This window comes from Sarcophilus harrisii, chromosome 3 (assembly GCF_902635505.1).
Source record: "Sarcophilus harrisii chromosome 3, mSarHar1.11, whole genome shotgun sequence".
Classification (NCBI taxonomy): domain Eukaryota; kingdom Metazoa; phylum Chordata; class Mammalia; order Dasyuromorphia; family Dasyuridae; genus Sarcophilus; species Sarcophilus harrisii.
In genome coordinates this window covers 63,726,038-63,745,318 of record NC_045428.1, presented here as the reverse complement: position 1 = coordinate 63,745,318, position 19,281 = coordinate 63,726,038, and the positions used below count along the sequence as shown (strand labels likewise).

The 19,281-nt window shown below is 44.5% G+C and overlaps 1 protein-coding gene across 1 annotated transcript; it reads left to right on the top strand.

The window, feature by feature from the left end:
- The first annotated feature begins 595 nt into the window (after window positions 1-595).
- Window positions 596-19,246, top strand: SLC11A1 (solute carrier family 11 member 1). The gene is made up of 15 exons (XM_003765935.4): window positions 596-780; window positions 3,111-3,244; window positions 5,805-5,927; window positions 6,335-6,454; window positions 7,453-7,559; window positions 11,187-11,257; window positions 11,680-11,747; window positions 12,076-12,231; window positions 12,508-12,666; window positions 13,061-13,147; window positions 13,398-13,517; window positions 14,010-14,159; window positions 14,350-14,423; window positions 15,256-15,409; window positions 15,944-19,246. Exons 1-15 carry the CDS (start codon window positions 753-755, stop codon window positions 16,049-16,051), a joined length of 1,659 nt encoding a protein of 552 aa, XP_003765983.1. The 5' UTR covers window positions 596-752; the 3' UTR covers window positions 16,052-19,246.
- The last annotated feature ends 35 nt before the right edge of the window (window positions 19,247-19,281 follow it).

Genomic DNA, 19,281 nt, shown 5'->3' with positions numbered 1-19,281 from the left:
TCATTAACAACATTAAATTCAGTTTAAAAAGGAAAAGAAAAATAAAGAGAGCAACTGAAGAAAGAAAGAAAAGGAAGGAAGGAAAAGAGGGAGAAAGGAGAGAAGGAAGAAAGAAAGAAAGAAAAGGAACAGAAATTTTACAAAGGTGAAACAAGCCAGCCTCTGGTACCAAGATGGCTCTGGGAAAAAAAAAAAAAAAACAGAAAAAAATATGCACCCTTGCCATCATAAAGAAGTGTACACTGGTATTTTCTTTCTTTTTTTGCATTTTTAAAAATTTTATTTTAATAGTATATTATTTTCCCAATTACATGTAAAGATGATTTTCAACTTTGATTTTTGTAAGATTTTGAACTCCAATTTTTTTTCTCCCTCTCTCCCATACCTTTTCCCTCCTCATACTCGCAAGCAATCTTATATAGGTTATATGTGTATGCAATTGTATATTCTTACAGAAATAGCTAGTCTCAGCTTTGGGGAAAAAGTCATAATGGATGGGTAAGTGGGCTGGAAAACCAAATATGAGTGACTACTCTGGTTTCCGCTCCAAGAGAAGTCACTTCTGCCTTTTTGTAATTTCACAATGTGTGTATGTATGTTCAGGGTAATGATGTAAAAGAATTAGTGAAAGCCAACCAACTCTTGATCTGGGTGGGTACAAAAAGGAGATGGGTACACAGGCACACACCACACAGTTGCTTGTAGAACCAAGGAATTAGTGAAATAGTCCTGGGATCCAGAAGCCATCTAACATGGAGAGGAAGGTCCCAATGGCCAATGGTGAGTATTCTGGAGGGATAGAGGGATGAGGTTGGGGAAGATTAGGAGCATCAAAGGATTCCTCTTGTGAATCTTACCTGCACACCAAGCCCCTCTAGCCTCCCCTATTTCCTGTTCCAGGATCAATTTCTACAAACAAGACTAAGGACTATTTCTTTGGAACCCAAAAAATTTCACTTTTCCCCCCTATTTTGTTCTATTTTCATATATAAACTAGTAAGTCCTAAAAGGAACAGGGCAAGAATTCTGTTTTAACTGTCAGGATGGGGTAGGGACACACCAGTCTCTGGTCTCATATCATTCTGAGGTCTCATCTCTCCCCTTATAATTATAGACTCTTCCTAATGCTCTGTCCTCGTTGAGGGAACTCCTCTGTGGTGTTGAATAGGATATATGAGATGTGGGGTGACAGGCACAAAAATTAGGGGACAAACTTTGAGTTTGAGAGCCCAAACCTTGATTCCTCATGCTTTCATCACATATATAAAATGTTTCCTTGCATATAATATGTGTGTATGTGTGTGTGTATATATATATATATATATGTGTGTGTGTGTGTGTCTTTATATGTATAATGTATATATCTGTGGCTATATCTGTAGCCTAACCTATTGTAAATGTGGCCACATAACTAGAAGAGCAGTTCTATGCCTCAGTTTCTTTTAGGTAAAGAGGATCAGAAGAGGTAAGATTATTTTTTATAGTATTTTATTTTTCCAAATACATATAAAGAGAATTTTCAGCATTCATTTTGATAATTGTGTTCTAACTTTTTTCCCTCTCTCCATTATCTCCTCCCTCCCCAAGAAGCAAGCAATCTGATATAGGCAAACTATGTATAATCTTTTTAAACATATTTCCATATTTGTTATATTGTGCAAGAAAAATCAGACCAAAAGGAAGAAAACTATGAGAAAGAAAAAAAACAAACAAAAAGGTAAAAATACTATGCTTTGATCTATATTCTCCATAGTTCTCTCTCTGGAAGCAGATGGCACTTTCCATCCTAAGTCTATTGGAATTGCCTTGAATCATCTCATTGTTGAAAAGAGCCAAGAACATCCCAATTGATCATCACATAATCTTCTTGTTATTAGTTACAATGTTCTCCTGGTTCTTCTTACCTCACTCAGCATCAGTTCATGTAGGTCTTTCCAGGCTTTTCTGAACACCATAATTTCTTACAGAACAATAATATTCCATAACATTCACATACCATAACTTGTTCAGCCTTTCTCCAACTGATGGGCATCCACTCAGCTTCTAGTTTCTTGCCATTACAAAAAGAGTTGCAATGAACATTTTTGTACACAGGTGTCCTTTCCCCTTTTTTATTAAGAGGTAAGCTTATATTGTGGTGGAGGAAGATCCCTTTAGTATCTGGACAGATAGGTGTGTGGTGGGGAACAGAGTGATGCTTAGAAAATAAGAGGGGGTAGGGAAGAAGACAGAAAGGCTGACTTTAAAATACTTTCCTCACTATGCTCAAAAAGTTATCAAACTGTGCATACCCTTTGATCCAGCAGTGTTACTACTGGGCTTATATCCCAAAGAGATTATAAAGAAGAGAAAGGGCCCTGTATGTGCACGAATGTTTGTGGCAGCCCTTTTTGTAGTGGCTAAAAACTGGAAACTGAATGGATGTCCATCAGTTGGAGAATGGCTGAATAAATTGTGGTATATGAATATTGGAATATTACTGTTCTGTAAGAAATGACCAACAGGATGATTTCAGAAAGGCCTGGAGAGACTTACACGAACTGATGCTGAGTGAAATGAGCAGGACCAGGAGATCATTATATACTTCAACAACAATACTAGATGATGACCAGTTCTGATGGACCAGGCCCTCCTCAGCAACGAGATCAACCAAATCATTTCCAATGGAGCAGTAATGAACTGAACCAGCTATGCCCAGAAAAAGAACTCTGGGAGATGACTAAAAACCATTACATTGAATTTCCAATCCCTATATTTATGCACACCTGCATTTTTGATTTCTTTCACAAGCTAATTGTACAATATTTCAGAGTCTGATTCTTTTTGTACAGCACAATAACGTTTTGGTCATGTATACTTATTGTGTATCTAATTTATATTTTAATATATTTAACATCTACTGGTCATCCTGCCATCTAGGAGAGGGGGTGGGGGGGTAAGAGGTGAAAAATTGGAACAAGAGGTTTGGCAATTGTTAATGCTGTAAAGTTACCCATGCATATATACTGTAAATAAAAGGCTATTAAATAAAAAAAAAATGAAAAGAAAGAGAGGGAAAGAAAAAAAAATACTTTCCTCAATCATGATAATTGTTTCATGATTCCTCCCAGGTAACAAGGACTCTAGGGATTCAAGTCGAAGAATCTATGGCTCCATCAACTCTCCAAACCCACCAGGGCTGCACCATGAAATGCCAATATCAACTTACTTAAATGAGAAGATCTCAATTCCGGACACGAAACCAGTAGGTTTCTGGGAGCCATTGGGCATTGTGGTGGAGATGAGGGGATAGTACCATGTATTATGTCCTTAGGATGGAGCCAATTTTGAATCTTCAGATCTGGCCCATAGTAACAACTTAAAATGCTTATTGACTGACTATTATGATATCCTGGCATCTAAGTCCCCAAATGGATGGAGCAAAGCTTTCTCCCTTGTAGTTTCTTCTTTTGGAGTCATAGAATGGGAATGGACCATAAAAATCTTTAAATCGAGGATTCTTAATATTTTTCAATGCCTTAGACCTCTCTGACAGTCTCATAAAGGGTACTCTCCCTTCTCAGATTTTTAATGCATGAAACAAAATGCATAGAATTACAAAGGAAACAAGTATATCAAAATACTTTTATAAAAATATATTATTTTAAAAATACAAGTTCATAGACTCTAGGTTAAGAACCCTTGAAGTAATCTTATTCTTCCATCCTTATTAGTGTGAGAACTGAACTTCTGAGAGTGAAAGCAGTTGGTCAAAGGTCACAGTGGGAGTTGAAGCTACTCCAAAACCCTTGTTCTTCCCACACAAAACTTCACTGAGGTTGTGTGACTCAAGAGTGCTCAGAGAGCAACTACTCCCATTATCTCCCGCTTGTTCAGCATCTTCAATGCTAGCTCTCCTCAGGGATAAGTTGAACCTGGGTTTTGCAGATGGCAGAAGAGGTTGAAGGGGAATAATTTCACTCAGTTTCCCCTACTAACTTAGAAGCTGAGAAGATGAATCTCATGATGAAATCAGCTCAGAGAGTGTAAGGGAAGTAAATTATAGGAAATAGAGTAGGGATGTAGGGGGCCAGAGTATAACAAAGCAATACCCAAAGTCTCAGTTTCCTCCTTTGAAAAATGGAGATCATCTATGTTTTACTTCCTTTTTTCCTTTTTCCTTCTGCAGTCAGGAAGACCTGAGTTCAAATTAACTGACACTTAGTAGCTGTATGACCCTGGAGCAAGTCAATTAAACTTAAACACCCATAGTTACCTTAACTAATTCCAGGGTTGCTGTGAAGACACTTGGCTAAGAGTTTAGCACAGTATGTTAAGTAGGTAATTAATAAATGCTTGTTCCCTTCTCTCATTTCTTGTCTCACAGGCTAAAAACAGATGATAATAATTGACATTTCTAAAGCTAAGCTTACAAAGCAGCAGACACAGATCATTCCATCTGATTTTACAACAACTCTCTGAGGGCAAACATTATCAGTTCCATTTTAGAGCTGGGCAGACTGAGGCTCAGAGAAATTAAAGCACCCATCTGTGGAGGGGGGAAATAACCAGGATCACACAGTTGGTGTCGGACAGGACCATGATCCAGGATGCTCTTTTCATTGCATGAAAATGCCTCACTTGTAAGCAAAGTAAAACATAAACTGTAAAGCAACAGACAAATGTGAGCTGTTATTAATAGTAGTAGTCTAGCAGGACAAGATGGAAAGGAAAAACGGGAAACCCTAAAGATGCCCACTTCCTTATGTGTGTAAAGGCAGTACTAAGAGTCCAAGAAAATCTGCCTTGTCAGGACAGATGGGTTTTGTCAGAGTTACTCAGATGTGATGGTCAGGGCAGGAAGCATGTGATAGGGTCCATGAGTGATTCAGCAAATCCTTAGACCTATCCACTTAATCCTCTGGCTCCCTTATTCTCCCCTTACCAACCACATGCACAGTCACCCTAAAGCTCTCTACAGGATGCGGCTGGATTAATGGATAAAGTCAGGAAGAGGTGCTAATTGGGGCACGTGGGAGATACAAGAATGGGTGATTCCATTCCCATCCACAAACGCTTGAGAAACACCCACAGAACACCTTCTTAAGCGTTGGGGAGCCCTTGTTCTCATGGGACTAACAGTCTAATAGGGGAGGCAAGGACACTGTGCAAGGGAGTCCTACTATCAGACTTGCTGTAGAGGGAAAAGTAATGGTTCACACTCATTCAGTCAACAAGTATTTATTAACCACTTGCTATGTGGCCCAGGGGATGCAAAGAAAGGCAAAAACTGCCCAATCCCTCACCTTCAAGGATCTTGGAATCTAGTGAATGCATTCTAATGGAGTCAAGGGACCTATGTCTGAATCCACTCTCTGTGGAACATTCGGTTATTATATATATATATTGATATATATACATATTGATATATATATTGATATATATATATATGTTATATATATAATATAATATATATATACTATTGATAATATATTATTACATTTTATATAACTTGATTTTTCATTATTGATTTTCTCTTGACATTAGCTTCCTCATCTGTAAAATGAGAGAACTGGAATAAGGGGATGGCTTTGAAAGGCAATCTCTAAGATCTCTCTTTGAAACCTCTTGTTGTTCTTCCTGGAGAGTGGGGTGATGGATGGCCTGACTGTAGAGAGGGTCAGGCCACCAGTTGTAAGTAAGAGAACTCTAGGATTGGCTTCTGGGGACGGAACCCATCTTGGTTAGGAGAGCAGGGGTAGAGAAGCAGACTGACTGAGGGTGGGAGTAAGAAGGATCTATTCTCTTTCTTTTCTATCCCTTAGGGAAGATTCAGCTTCCGAAAGCTGTGGGCCTTCACAGGACCAGGATTCCTCATGAGCATAGCTTTTCTGGATCCTGGAAATATAGAATCTGACCTGCAAGCTGGAGCCACAGCCGGATTCAAAGTGAATGAGGGGCAGAGAAAGAATAAGGGTCACTCTGAGTGGGTTAAATCTTCCTCCCAATGGCAATCATGGTTGCCATTCACTCTCCCATCCCCACCCCAGAACTTTCTCTGCTCCAGGGAGAGCATGTACCCTGAAGAAGAGTCCTTTGGGGTAGTTTCCTACTTTTCCCCAGCAATCCAGTGGCTATAAAATCCAGGTATCCAGTGCTGAAGTCATGTGGGCTGAATTAGAAAAGACATCTCTCCCCTCCACTTCCTGAACCCCAAGTACAGCGGGAAGGGGGACAAGTTCTCAGCCCGGGGGCCAGCTAACTTGTCAGGGTGGGGCAGTGTACCACAGAGGTTGGGGGGAAGGGAGTGGTTTCCTTGTTAGCTGAGACTCCTCTCTTGCTGTGTTCTCCCCAGCTGCTGTGGGTTCTATTCTGGGCCACTGTTCTGGGCTTACTATGTCAGCGCCTGGCTGCCCGGCTTGGGGTGGTGACCGGCAAGGACCTGGCAGAGATCTGCCATCTGTATTACCCCAAGGTGAGGAGAAAATGGGGCGGCAGAGAACTGAAGGAACCCACAATCTTAGCACCCAACAAGGCCATCTTGATTTTAAAGAGTATGGACATCTGGGTTTTGCTGTGTCAGCCCTGAAGTGTGTTAGAATCAGGAAGACCTGAATCTGAATTCAATCCTGGTAAAATCACTTAACCTAGACTTAAGTTTCCTTATCTGCAAAATGGGGATAATAGTAGCTCTCATCTGACAGAGTTAAGTACTACAAAAATGTTAGTTGTTATTAAATGAGGAACCTGAATTTCAAGGACAGAAAGTGACTATCCCAGAATAGAAAGGGATCAGACTTTGTTGGTAGAGGGATGGGAGGGTAAAAAAAAAAACAAGCAGGAACATAACTGTCTTGTCCAGGAAGACAACTGTTCTATGACAAAGTTATGCTTGGGGGTCCATATCCTGCACCCCCTACTAAGATATTTTCTAGACTATCTGTTCCCCCTTTTCATAGTTCTGCTTCTCTACTCCCCCAGTCCCATTGTCTCTCTTCCTCCATATCCCTTATATGTCTTGACCTTGTGTCACTTTATTTGTCTGAAGAAAAGATAGCAAATATACTAATTCACACTAGATTGTTAAAGATTTACTGGATTCTATCTTTTCAAGAGTAGCTAAAGCAAAGGAGAGAACAATGTATATCCCAAATTACTAATTTCAGGGATTGAGAATGGGTCTCAAGTCCTCTTTAAACATACCTAATATCTTCTCCTGCCAGCCTGGCCCAAAGATACACCCTTTATTTCCCTTAAGCCAGACACACCTGAAGGAATACACAGAGGAAAGAGCTGCTTAAGCACATTCTCTCCAAATCCCTACCTACATCATTTTGTCTCTATAAGAAGATGCTCATAGAAATGGGGGGACAAATGGAGAAACGGAGCTCCCCAGAGCTAGAAGAAAGAGAGGGGCAATGGAGGGCCCCCAGTCTGGTGGGAGAGCCCCCTCTGAGTCCTCTTTTCCTCCAGGTGCCCCGGATCCTGCTCTGGCTGGTCATGGAAATGGCAATCATTGGTTCGGACATGCAGGAGGTCATTGGCACAGCCATCGCCTTCAGCCTGCTCTCTGCTAGGAGGTAGTGACCCTAGCATGTCTTGTGAAATATCAGGGTTCCATGTGGTGGAAAGAACCAGATTCTCTGAGTCAGAAAAGACTTGGGTTTCCCTCTGCCCTCTGATAGTCATTCAGTGGGCAATACTGGACAAGCCACTTTCATTCTCTTCTCCTCAATAAAACGGGAGTAAGGAAGTAGTAACTGCATTGCCTAGCCCATAAAGCATGTGAGCAAGCTCCTCGAGGGCAAGCAGTTCTTGATTTCATTTGATCCCCAGTTTAGCATGGTAAGTGGCAGAGTAAGTGCTAAATGAGTGATATACATATTTATCCACCTCTCTATCCATCTACCATCCATCTATTCAGCATCTCTGCCTATCTATCCATCTACCCAACATCTTCTACCTATCCATCTACCCATCATTTACCTATCCGTCTATCCACCCATCATCTATTTATTCATCCCTTATTTACTACCTATCCATCCATCTACCATGTATCTATACAGACTATCTATCCATGAATCTATCTGTTCACTAGAAAGGGGAATGAAAGCCTTGGTAATAACTACAAGTTTATAACTATACAATGATAGGATTGAAAACCAGAATGGGCCTTATCTTTACAGATCAGAAAACTGAGGTCAAAAGGTGAGTTAAATGACTTGCCCAAAGATTCAAATCCAGATTCTTTGATTCAAAGTTTATTCCACTACAATCCATCACATAAGGCTTTAATTATTTCTCTAAGCTTCCTTATCTCATTGATCTTTCTAACAACTTGGTGAGAGTGGGTAGGTGTTATTATCTTTATTTGATAAATGAGGAAACAGGCACAGGAAGGTTAAGTGAGTTGACACCCTCAGTCCCCAACTCTTCAGTCTTAACTCCTATGACCTGCATTCCATCACAGTGACGCAAGGAGGTCATGTACTGAATCTTCCCATCAATCACAGCTTCTATCTCTATCATCAAAGTCCCAGAAATTCCTCAGTCTGATCATTGTATCCTATCATCCATTCTCTCCCTGTTCCCTTTTAACCCTACTCCTTGCTCTCATTAGGATCTTGAATCCCTCCATTTTTCTGGATTCTCACAGGCTATCACCCCTACTCAGATTTCATTTTCCTCCTTTTCCCATCTCACCAGCTCAGCTTTTCTTTCCTTAAATCCCACCAGGTTCTGATGCCATTCAAGCCTTATTCCTCATCCAACACGTTTGTTCTTGTTAATGTATGGCTAAATGGTTCAACCAGATTGACTGGGTGCCCTACCATCTCATCTGGGCTCTCACCCAGATCTAATAGAAATGTTTTAGCTTTTCCTAAGCACTTAAAACTGGAGACTGTGTCAGGGCAAACAAAGAAAAGCAAAAACACAGTTCCTGCTTTCGAAGAGCTCTTATTCTAATGGAGAACAACAGAAGTTTCAACAATCTTAAGAGAGGAGCCATTTATGGCCTTTAGATGGATAGAGTATTTTAAAAAGTGCTTGCTGCATGAAAGGTCCTGAGTGCTGGGGATAGAAGAGTACCTGGCCTCTAGGAAGTTACCTGCTACTGAGAGAAAATGACACAGAAAGAAAGGGGAGTTGGAAAGGATAGGTAGGGAGGGTTATGAGCCTTCATGGTGTGGAAATAGGGTAAGGTTAGGGGAAATAGGGAAGTCTGGTTTGGAGTAAGATAAGGTAAACCTTACCCATCAAAATCCAGCATCCCAGGGCAAAGTTTGAGGTCCGGGTGAGAGAATGATAGCCAGGAGACCAATATGGCAGGGAGGCAGCAAAGTAGTTCTACTTCTCCGAGTCTGTAATCTACTCTTCCCAGAGACTATTCCTAACCTCTTCTTTCCTCCCCCAATCAGCCCTTTCAACTGAGAACTTCACCCCTACTTTATTGAAAAATAGAGGCTATTTTTTAAGCTTCCCCTTCTCGAAAGATCAAACTGACATCATTCTCAATTTCTCCTTCTTGGCTCCAGTTTCTGACACACACACACACACACACACACACACACACACACACACACACACAAATGGAGTCCCTTTCTTTGTCATGGCAAGCCTGTCTGCATGTATGTGCCTTGGATCTCACCTTCTCCCATCTCCTCCAACAGATTATCTGCATCGTTCATTCCCCACCCCTTCTTTAATCTGAAATCTTTATCTCTTGGTCTTTTTCCTGCTACTTACAAACATGGATGTTCCTTAAAGGCAGAGCTTATTTCATTTTTTCTCTTCCTATTTCTATTACCTAACACTTATTAATAAATGCTTGTTGAATGATTGAGTGAGCCAAGCTTCACAGCTAGATGGTAATGGAGATGGAACTCCAGGCTATGTCCTCCTCTCTCTTGACTCTATTTATTTTGGGTTTTTTTTTTTTTTTTCATAAAACTAACTCTTAGTTTTATTTATTAGTTCAATAGTTTTTTTAGTTTCAATTTTATGAATCTCTCCTTTGAATTTCAGAATGTTTAATTTGATATTTACTTGGAAGTTTTAAATTTGTTCTTTTTCTGGCTTTTTTTTAGTTGCATGTCCAATTCATTGATCTCTTCTTTCTCTAGTTTATTCATGTAACTATTTAGAGATCTAAAATTTCCCCTAAGAACTGCTTTGGTTGCAACTCATAGGTTGTATGTTGTCTCATTAGTGTCATTCTCTTGGATTAAATTATGGATTGTTTCTGGGATTTGTTGTTTGACTCACTCATTTTTTAAGAATTAGATTATTTAATTTCCAATTGGTTTTTAGTCTATCTTTCCCTGCCCCTTTATTGAGTGTAATTTTCATTGCATTGTGATCTGAAAAGGAAGCAGTTACTATTTCTGTCTTTCTGTGCTTAATTTGAGATTTTTATACCCTAATACATATAGGGGCCATGTAGTTCTGAGAAAAAAGTGTAGTCCTTTCTGTCCTTTTTCAGTTTTCTCCAGAGATCTATCATATCTAGGTTTTTGAGGATTCTATTAACCTCCCTAGTTTCTTTCTTGTTTATTTTGTGGTTAGATTTGTCTGATTCTGAGAGGGGAAGGTTGAGGATTCCCCACTAGAATAGTTTGGCTGTCTATTTCTTCTTGGAACTGGCTTAAAATCTTCTTTAGGAATTTGCCTGCTCTACCACTTGTTGCATATACATTTAGTATTGTTATTACTTCACTGTTTACAATACCCTTTATCCAGATGTATTTTCCTGCCTTATCTCTTTTAATAAGATCTGTTTTTACTTTTGCTTTATCTGAGATCAGAATTGCTACCCCTTTTTTTTCCCCCTGAGGCAATTAGAGTTAAGTAACTTGCCCAAGATCACACAGCCAGGATGTGTTGTGTCTGAGACCAGATTTGAACTCAGGTCTTCCTGACTTCAGAGCTGGTGCTCTATCCACCTAGCTGCTCCCCTTCCCATACCCCATTTAAAAAAAAATTTTTAGCTGAAGCATAATAAATTCTGTTCTGATCTTTTACCTTTTCCTCTGTATGTGTCTCTCTGTGTCAAATGTGTCTGATTGTATTTCTTTGTGGCATTTCTCTTTCTCTCCATCATGTACTTTTAAGAAGCCCAGGGGCCCACGTTCTCCAGTTCAAAGGGAGACTGGGTCCCATATCTGGGTTAGGACTCAGTCCTGCAACTGACACCCATCTGGTTGCAGGATTCCCCTCTGGGGTGGTGTGCTCATCACCATCGTTGATACCCTGTTCTTCCTTTTCCTGGATAATTACGGTGAGTACTTGGATACTGGAGGATAGCTAAGACTTTCAGAGGAAGACCAAGCAGTAATAGGGGAGGGGGGAAAGCCACACATTTTTCCCAGGTTACACAGATCTTGGATTTATTTGTCATTGCTGAGGCTTTTTTTTTTTTTTTTAATGTTCCAGATGCTCTCTGTGTGAGACATTCTAGGTCCCCTCTAATAATATTCTGTGATACTATGAGTTTACAACTTAAACTACAAAGTCAATACTCTATGAGAAAACCCTACCTAAAACTTCTGCATAGGAAGGGTGGGGACACAAGACCAGAAAGTTGTAGAGTTTAATTGCCCAGAGACTTCTAGTGGAAGAGACTGTCTGGGAATGGAGATGTACCAGCACGGGGGTGATGTCTTCAACGTCTCTCTCTTCTTTCCACCTTCTTTCCCCAAGGGCTGAGGAAGTTGGAAGCCTTCTTTGGCTTCCTCATCACCATCATGGCTCTGACCTTTGGCTTCGAGGTAAGATACAGGCAGCACTCCAGCCTCCTCGATGTCCCTGAACTCCATCACTGTGATTCCCCACCTCCCCATACTTGGAAGGGCATGAGAGTAGTAGAAAGGCTACCCGTGTTCAAATTCTGAGTCTGGAACTAAAAAACTTTATGACTCTAATATAAATCAGTTTCTCTTTAAGCTTCATTTCTTTTTCTATAAAAGGACAGAGTTGAGCCAGATGAGGTCCCTTCCACTTCTAAATTTCAGTCTAGGTGGGGAGGGGCAGATACCACCCCAGAGCTGAGGGGAGGACTCCTGGTGATGTGACCCTTCTTCCTTGTCTGCTCCTCAGTATGTGGTAGCGAAGCCGGACCAAGAGGCACTGCTCAAGGGACTCTTTCTGCCCTCCTGCTCAGGCTGCGGTCAGTCCGAGCTCCTGCAGGCAGTGGGCATTGTGGGAGCCATCATCATGCCCCACAACATTTACTTACACTCTGCTCTGGTCAAGGTGAGAGTAATGAGGGAAGGAGGGAAACAAAGGGTGGAAGATGAAGGTGTGACTGGGAGGAACTGGGAACCTCTCTTTGAGCCATGGGGCTCCGACCCATCCTTCACCTTGTCCTGTGCCTTCCCCCTTCGTACCTAAGAACAGATTGATACCTTTGGACTTCTAGATGGAGACAGAGTTAAGGAGCTAAGAGGATCCAGCTCAGGGATTCCCTGAGGAGCAGATTTCTCCCTCCCTCCCTTCCTCACTGAAAGCTTTCCCTGTCCTATTCCCCAGTCCAGAGGGATTCGGCGTTCCCAAAGACAGGAAGTCCAAGAAGCCAACATGTACTTCCTGATAGAGGCTTCCATCGCTCTGTTCATCTCCTTCCTCATCAATCTGTTTGTCATGGCGGTCTTTGGCCAGGTTTTCTACCAACAAACCAACCAGACTGTGGTGAGCAATCCTGGGAACCTCATCCCACAGCCACTTTCTGTTCTTGGGGACTCCTTTCCCTTGGGTTTCCATGGGATCCTTTGCCCTTAAATCCCATCCCGGTCTCAGGATTCTGACCCTGAGCCACTACTCCCATGCACTCAGAGCCGTTGCTCCTTGGTTTGGCTTGGGTATCTATTTCTTCATCAAGTCTCATTTAACAAATAATACTGGCCACCTCCCACTGGATTTGTCCTCCAGCCTGCCGAGTCTGCACGGCCCATAGGAGAGCACATACACGGGCTGAGCCAGACAAGCCATTTACAATAAGGGAGTTGAGTCGGGTGGCCCCTGGGGACCAAGCTCTGATGTTATGGGGTGGACTCTTTATATGCCCTTGTCTCCATGCCTGCAGCACGACGTGTGCGCCAATGGGAGTCTCCCTTTTTATACCTTATTTCTCAAGGACGACCAGCCAGTGACTGCAGACATTTACCAGGGGGTAAGCTGAGGAAGGACCCCCTTTCTCATTCCCTCAACCTGAGTTCTCCCAAGGTCAGGCAGGAACCTCCTGACTTGAATGGGGCCATTCCAGATAGAATCAATCACTTAGATTTTGAGGGGGAAAAGGGAGGAGACCTATTTGAGGTCTTGAGGGTAGAGTCCTGGGTTACCCACCTACCAGCTAGCCTGAGGAAGGGAATCACTGAGGCTGGACAGACCCTTTTCCCCAGCAGCCCCTTTTTCTTTAGGGCGTGATTCTTGGCTGCTTCTTCGGTCCTGCTGTGCTCTACATCTGGGCTGTGGGCATCCTGGCAGCCGGCCAGAGCTCCACCATGACGGGCACCTACGCTGGGCAGTTTGTGATGGAGGTGTGTGAGCTCCCAAAGAGGAAATGGGGGGCCCACTGGGGTGGGCGTGGATAGAGAGGGGAGAGGTTTTGTAGGAGGATGGAAGGGTTGGGATCTCGACTACTAGGAGTCCGGAGGGAGTAGATACCTGCATCCCTTGTCAAGAAGAGTGGGTGATATTCTCACCTGGAGGCCAGGCTGGTCCCTTCTAGAATCCCCTCACCACTTCTCTATCTCCGTGGCTGAAGCTCCATCCCATAGAAGGCCAGAGAATGTCAGAGCTGGGAAGAACCTTAGAGACCATCTAGATTCTAATCGAAACCTTTCATTTTACTGCTGAGAAACAGAAGGAGCCAAAGAAAGATTATCACCTCTCTCTCCTTCACACAAGGGGAAAATGAGGGCCTCAGAAAACAGTTAGAATGGAAACCAATCTCCTGACCAGATTGCAGGATTTCCTCCAGTCCCTCTCAAGGTCCCAGACTTCTATTTCTCACTCCCCTCCCCTCCCAGGGCTTGCTGAAGCTCCGCTGGTCCCGTTTTGCCAGAGTTCTTTTTACCCGTTCCTGTGCCATCCTCCCCACCATCCTGGTGGCCATCTTCAGGGATGTTCAAGACCTGTCTGGTTTGAATGACTTGCTGAATGTACTACAGAGCCTGCTGGTAAGAGATGGCTTGCTCATGGAAGTGGGGGGCGATCCCCTTCTGCCTCCTTGCCTCCCTCTGCCCTCCCCTGACTCCCTCCCTCAATGGACAGCAAAACCAGAAAAAGGCTCATTCCCGGAATCCTCAGCCCCTCTTCACCTCATACCCTCCCTCACTACTCACCAGCCCTTCCCCATCTCTCCCTCAGCTCCCCTTTGCTGTGCTTCCCATCCTCACCTTCACCAGTATGCCCGCCATCATGCAGGAGTTCACCAACGGCTTGTAAGTGCTATCAGGACTCTGGTAATAATTATAATAATAACAACTAACATTTCCATAGCACAGTGAGGTTTACGAAGCACTTTTCACATGATTTCACTTGATCTTTACAACAGCTCACAGAGGGAAGTGATAATATCCCCATTTTACAGAAGAGGAAATTAAAACTGAGTAGTCACTCAGAGTCATAAGGACTCTAGTAATAATAATAACATTTCCATAGCACAGTGAGGTTTACAAAGCCCTTTACACGTCTCACTTAATCCTTACAACAGCTCATAGAGGGAAGTGATAATATTGTCCCCATTTTACAGAAGAGGAAACTAAAACTGAGGGGTCACTCAGAGTCATAAGGACTCTAGTAATAATAATAACTAACATTTCCATAGCAAGATGAGGTTTACAAAGCACTCTACACATGTCATCTCCCTTAATCCTTACAACAGCTCACAGAGGGAAGTGATAATACTGTCTCCATTTTACAGAAGAGGAAGCTAAAACTGAGTGGTCACTCAGGGTCACAAAGCTCCTTGGGGGTAAGGAGGGGCTTCCTGACCCTAGCTCTGCTTGCTCTGTGACCAGATGGCCCTGCTCCTGCCCCACCCAGGGCTCAGAGACCCTACATATCCCCCGATACAGGAAATACCAGACAAAATCGAAAACCTAGCCAGAGGTCATTCTCTGCCTAATTTAAATAGGCCCTTGGGTGAGTGAGGCAGGGAGAACAGATCTGTTCTGGCCAGCCCAAGCCCTAGTCCAGGTGAGGCACCGGGGCCTGGGGAGGAGGGTGAGGAGCCCTAATTGTATAAAGAGGATCTCTCCCATTTCTCTCCAGGATATGCAAAATCATCACATTCCTCATCATGGGGCTGGTGTGCAGCATCAACGCCTACTTTGTAGTCACTTATCTGCAGGGGCTGCCCAATCCTGCCTACTATGGGCTGGTGGCCGTGCTGGCTGCGCTCTACTTGGCCTTCTTCTTCTACCTGGTGAAGTGGGAAGGGGCAGCCCGGGAGGCGGGTGGCAGGGAGGCGGTGGAGGGCGGGGGGAAGATGAGCTCCCTGAGGCTTCAGGAGCGAGGATTTAGAGGGCTCCCTTCAGGTAAGCAGCCCACGGTGGTCCCAGTCAGTCAACAAACATTTATTAAATACCTACTACTGTGTTTAATAATATACAAACATTATTTCATTAATTATTATAATAATAATAGAGATGTGGTTATACAAGTGTTAATTTAAATGATTATTATTATTGATTAGTATATTGATTATATTATTAATGTAAAGTATTATTGTTATTATTTATATAAAATAAATAATAATAATAATGTGCCAGGGGAGTGTTTTATAAAAAAATGCCAAAGCAACTCTTTGCCCCCGATGTACAAAGAAATTCTACACAAAATAATGCCAGAGGAAAGGGACTAGAGTCCGGGAGGAGGACGGGAAACGTATCCGAGCACTAAGGGGGCGGGGGACCTGCCTCGCAATTCTGATTTCCCTCACACTTCTTCCCAAACCTAGACGTGGACCTGCTGTATCGCCCATGGGGCCGCTGTCCTGCTGCATCCTTCTCACCAGCATTTCCTCTACGGACTCCCAGAAGAGGAGGAGGGGCGTCCCGCCAGCTGAGACCCGGGGGCCTGGGGTGGGTAAGGGGGCGTCTCATCGGCTGAGAACCTACGGCCCGGGGAGGGCGGGAGTCCCTTCCCCGCAACTGCTGCAAAACTCGGCCTGAGCTCCCTCACACAAGCTACGGGCGGAACGGGGCCGGCTCCCAGGTCCCGGGAGCTTCGCCCTGGAACTTCAGAACAGAGTGAATGAGAGGATGGGGCAGCGAAGTCCGGAGGAGGAAGGACTCCCCAAACTCTCCCATCACCGGGCTTCTCGCCCCCATCCCGGAGGGGGGCCGGGCCGCCCCCCCCCCCGCCCCGTACCCATTTTCCAGGCGGGAGCCCGGGTACTGCTCCCGCCGGGCCGGAGCCCCGGGTACTGCTCCCGCCCGGGCCGGAGCCCCGGGTACTGCTCCCGCCCGGGCCGGAGCCCTGCCTCCCGGGCCCGGCTCATTTGCCATCTCCCCGGGGAAGGCCAGACGTCCGCAACTCCCACGCCTGGCTCATTAGCGGCGACCCACAAGTCCCTCACGGCCGCCCCTCCGGGGCCGGAAAGTCCCCACCGCGGGCTCAGCAAGGTCTCGGGCGCTCCGGACCCAGACCCGGGGGAGTGGGCGCAGGACGTGGGAGGTTCGGGGAAGCCCCAGGGACTGGCTGGGCTCCCCCTCCCTGCGCTACGCCCAGAGCCCGAGTGGCTCTTTACCGACGATCCCTGAGCGGTTTCAAGGCTCCCCCAGCTCCCTCCTCCCTTTCTGCCTCCCGCCTCCACTCGCACAAGTCGGGAAAACGGGCCCGGGGCGGGGAGAGGAAACGTGGGCTAGGCTTGCTGCGTCCCCGGGCCCGGGCCTCGCCGGAGATGGGGGTGCGTGAGGAACTCGGGCGCCCGGGCGGCCCAAGTCCGGCTGTCCGGACCCGCTTCGGGGCTGGGGCGCTTGTTTTTGAGAAGAATTTCCTCTTTCTTAAAAGGGCGAGTGCACAGGTGGGGCCCGCGCTAGGAGAGACGGGCGTGGTGGAGGGAGGGGAGGGGGAGGACGGGGGGGGGGGGGGGGGGGGGACCCACCCCCAAAGGCAGGGCGGATTGACGCCCCCTTCCCGCCCTACACTCCTCCTAGTGCTTCTTTCCCCAATAAACCGCTACCTCACCTTCCGTTCGGGTGAAGTTTTCCACCAGGCAATCGGGTACTTACTTATCTCCCAGGCTTTCCCCGGAGAATTAAATCAAGCGTACTTAAGTGAAAGACCGGGACCCCGAACCTAGTTCTTTATTAGCCTCTATCCGGGCCGTGCAGCGGAATCTCGAGTCGGGAAGGACCCGAGTTCAAACGCGACCCCATTTACACTAACTGCTTGACACTTGGCAAGTCGCTCAATCTCTGCCTGCCTCAGTTGCCTCAATTATAAAATGGGGACAACAGCATCTATCTCTTAAAATCGTGAGAACCCAATGAGGGATATGTGTAAAGTGAAAGCACATCGCAGGCGCTATATAAATGCTCGTTCCACTTTCTTTCCCGATTTCCCCCCTTTTACTTCCCTACAGTTGAAGATCATCCAGGTTCCCAGCTTCAGTGTAATCTATTACTCGGTCTCTCTCCTTCCCACGACGAGCCACAAGTGGCCAAATCAGATTGATTCTACCTTCACATGACCACCTTAATTAAAATTTAACCATCTCTGGTCTAGATTCCTGTAGTCACCTCATTCTCCTATACATCCTCGGTATAGCTGTCAGATTAGTTTTAAAATGCAGCGTCTGACCGTATCACTCTTCCTCATCCTAGGTTCTGTAGCTCCCTACTGCCAACAGGATAGAATCCAAACTTTTCAGTTTGCTGTGTAAATCCTGTAAATCTGCCTCTAGCGTTGTCCAAATTTATTTCATATTTCTCCCCTTCACACATTTAAATTCCAGGCAAACTGGCGGCCTGGTTCTTCTTGTAATTCAGCATTCCATCTTCACTTTGCACAGGCTGTCACCCCACCCCTTGCCCAGCTTGCCCTCCCTCCTCACCTGGATCTGAGTCCTTAACTTTCTTTGTGGCAAAACTCTTGCCAATTCCTTTAAGAAGTCTTCCCTGGTTACTGAATTATTCATTGCTCTTTCTTCTCAAGTTTATATATTTGCCTCTCGGTGTACATGTTACTCCCTCCCAAAACAATGCAAATTCCTTTTTCAAGGCAAAGACCAATTTTATTCTGCCTTCACAGCCTCAAAGATCTAGCAGAGTGGGTCTGGTGCAGACGTAAATGGTTGTTGAAATTAATTGATCTCAGTCGAGAAATTAGGACAGCAAAAATTTCTTTTTTCAACAAGGAAATGAACTAAAAGAGGGAAACGGAGGCACTTGAAGACAGCAGATTTAGCTTAGGGGGCGGGGTGGGTGGGAGCCAAGAAGCCTGATATTCATTCCACTTGGGGGCTCCTAGCTAAAGATCTCATCTGTAGGATGCTGTGTGGAGGAAGGGGAGGGAGTGGGGGAGGTGGTGGAAGGAAAGAGTTCTTTGGAATTGTCCACTTTGGGGATTAATCTTTTTGCCAAGGTTACCAGAATTTTACTCTGCAGTAAAAGAGGTAGCTCATATTTGGAAGGCCCGGAAAGGTTTTTAAAACATGCATTTTAAAATTCAATTCTCACGAAATTCTGTAAAGCAGATACTATTTTTATTTCCCTCCTCCTCCTCCCATTTGCAAAGGAAAAAAGAGAGGCTTAAAATGGTGGTGACTTGTGTAGAATTGGTTACACTGATAGTAACTATGGAAGGATTCCAGCTCTGTTCTTCCAGATGCCAAGCCCAGCACTCTAGCCACTGGGCCAGAATGACAGAGGGCCTCCCCAAATCAAGGAAAGCCACCAGCTGGTTTTACTCGGAAGCTTCCCTCAGTTTCCTTCTTTCCTTCTCCACACCGGCCCCTTCCCCAGCCCCAAATCCACTCCAGTCACGGGAGACCGGATAGAATCAGAGCAACTTTTAAAATATGTCTAAATCTAAATAAAAATGAAAGAATCGAAACAGAAAATTTTAAAAAGAAAAAGAAAAAAGCCCTCACCAAATCAACGCTAAACAATTTTCCTGTAAGGAGAGAGTATTAAACAATTTTCAGGTAAAGAGAGAGTATTATCTATTATTTAGGCGCATTTATTGTCTTCCCTTTTCAGGAGTCTTCTCACAATTTTCCTTCCTTTCTTTAATAAACCTGTAACTTTTTTGGCAACAGAAGGATTCCTACAACTCCTGTTATTTCAATAG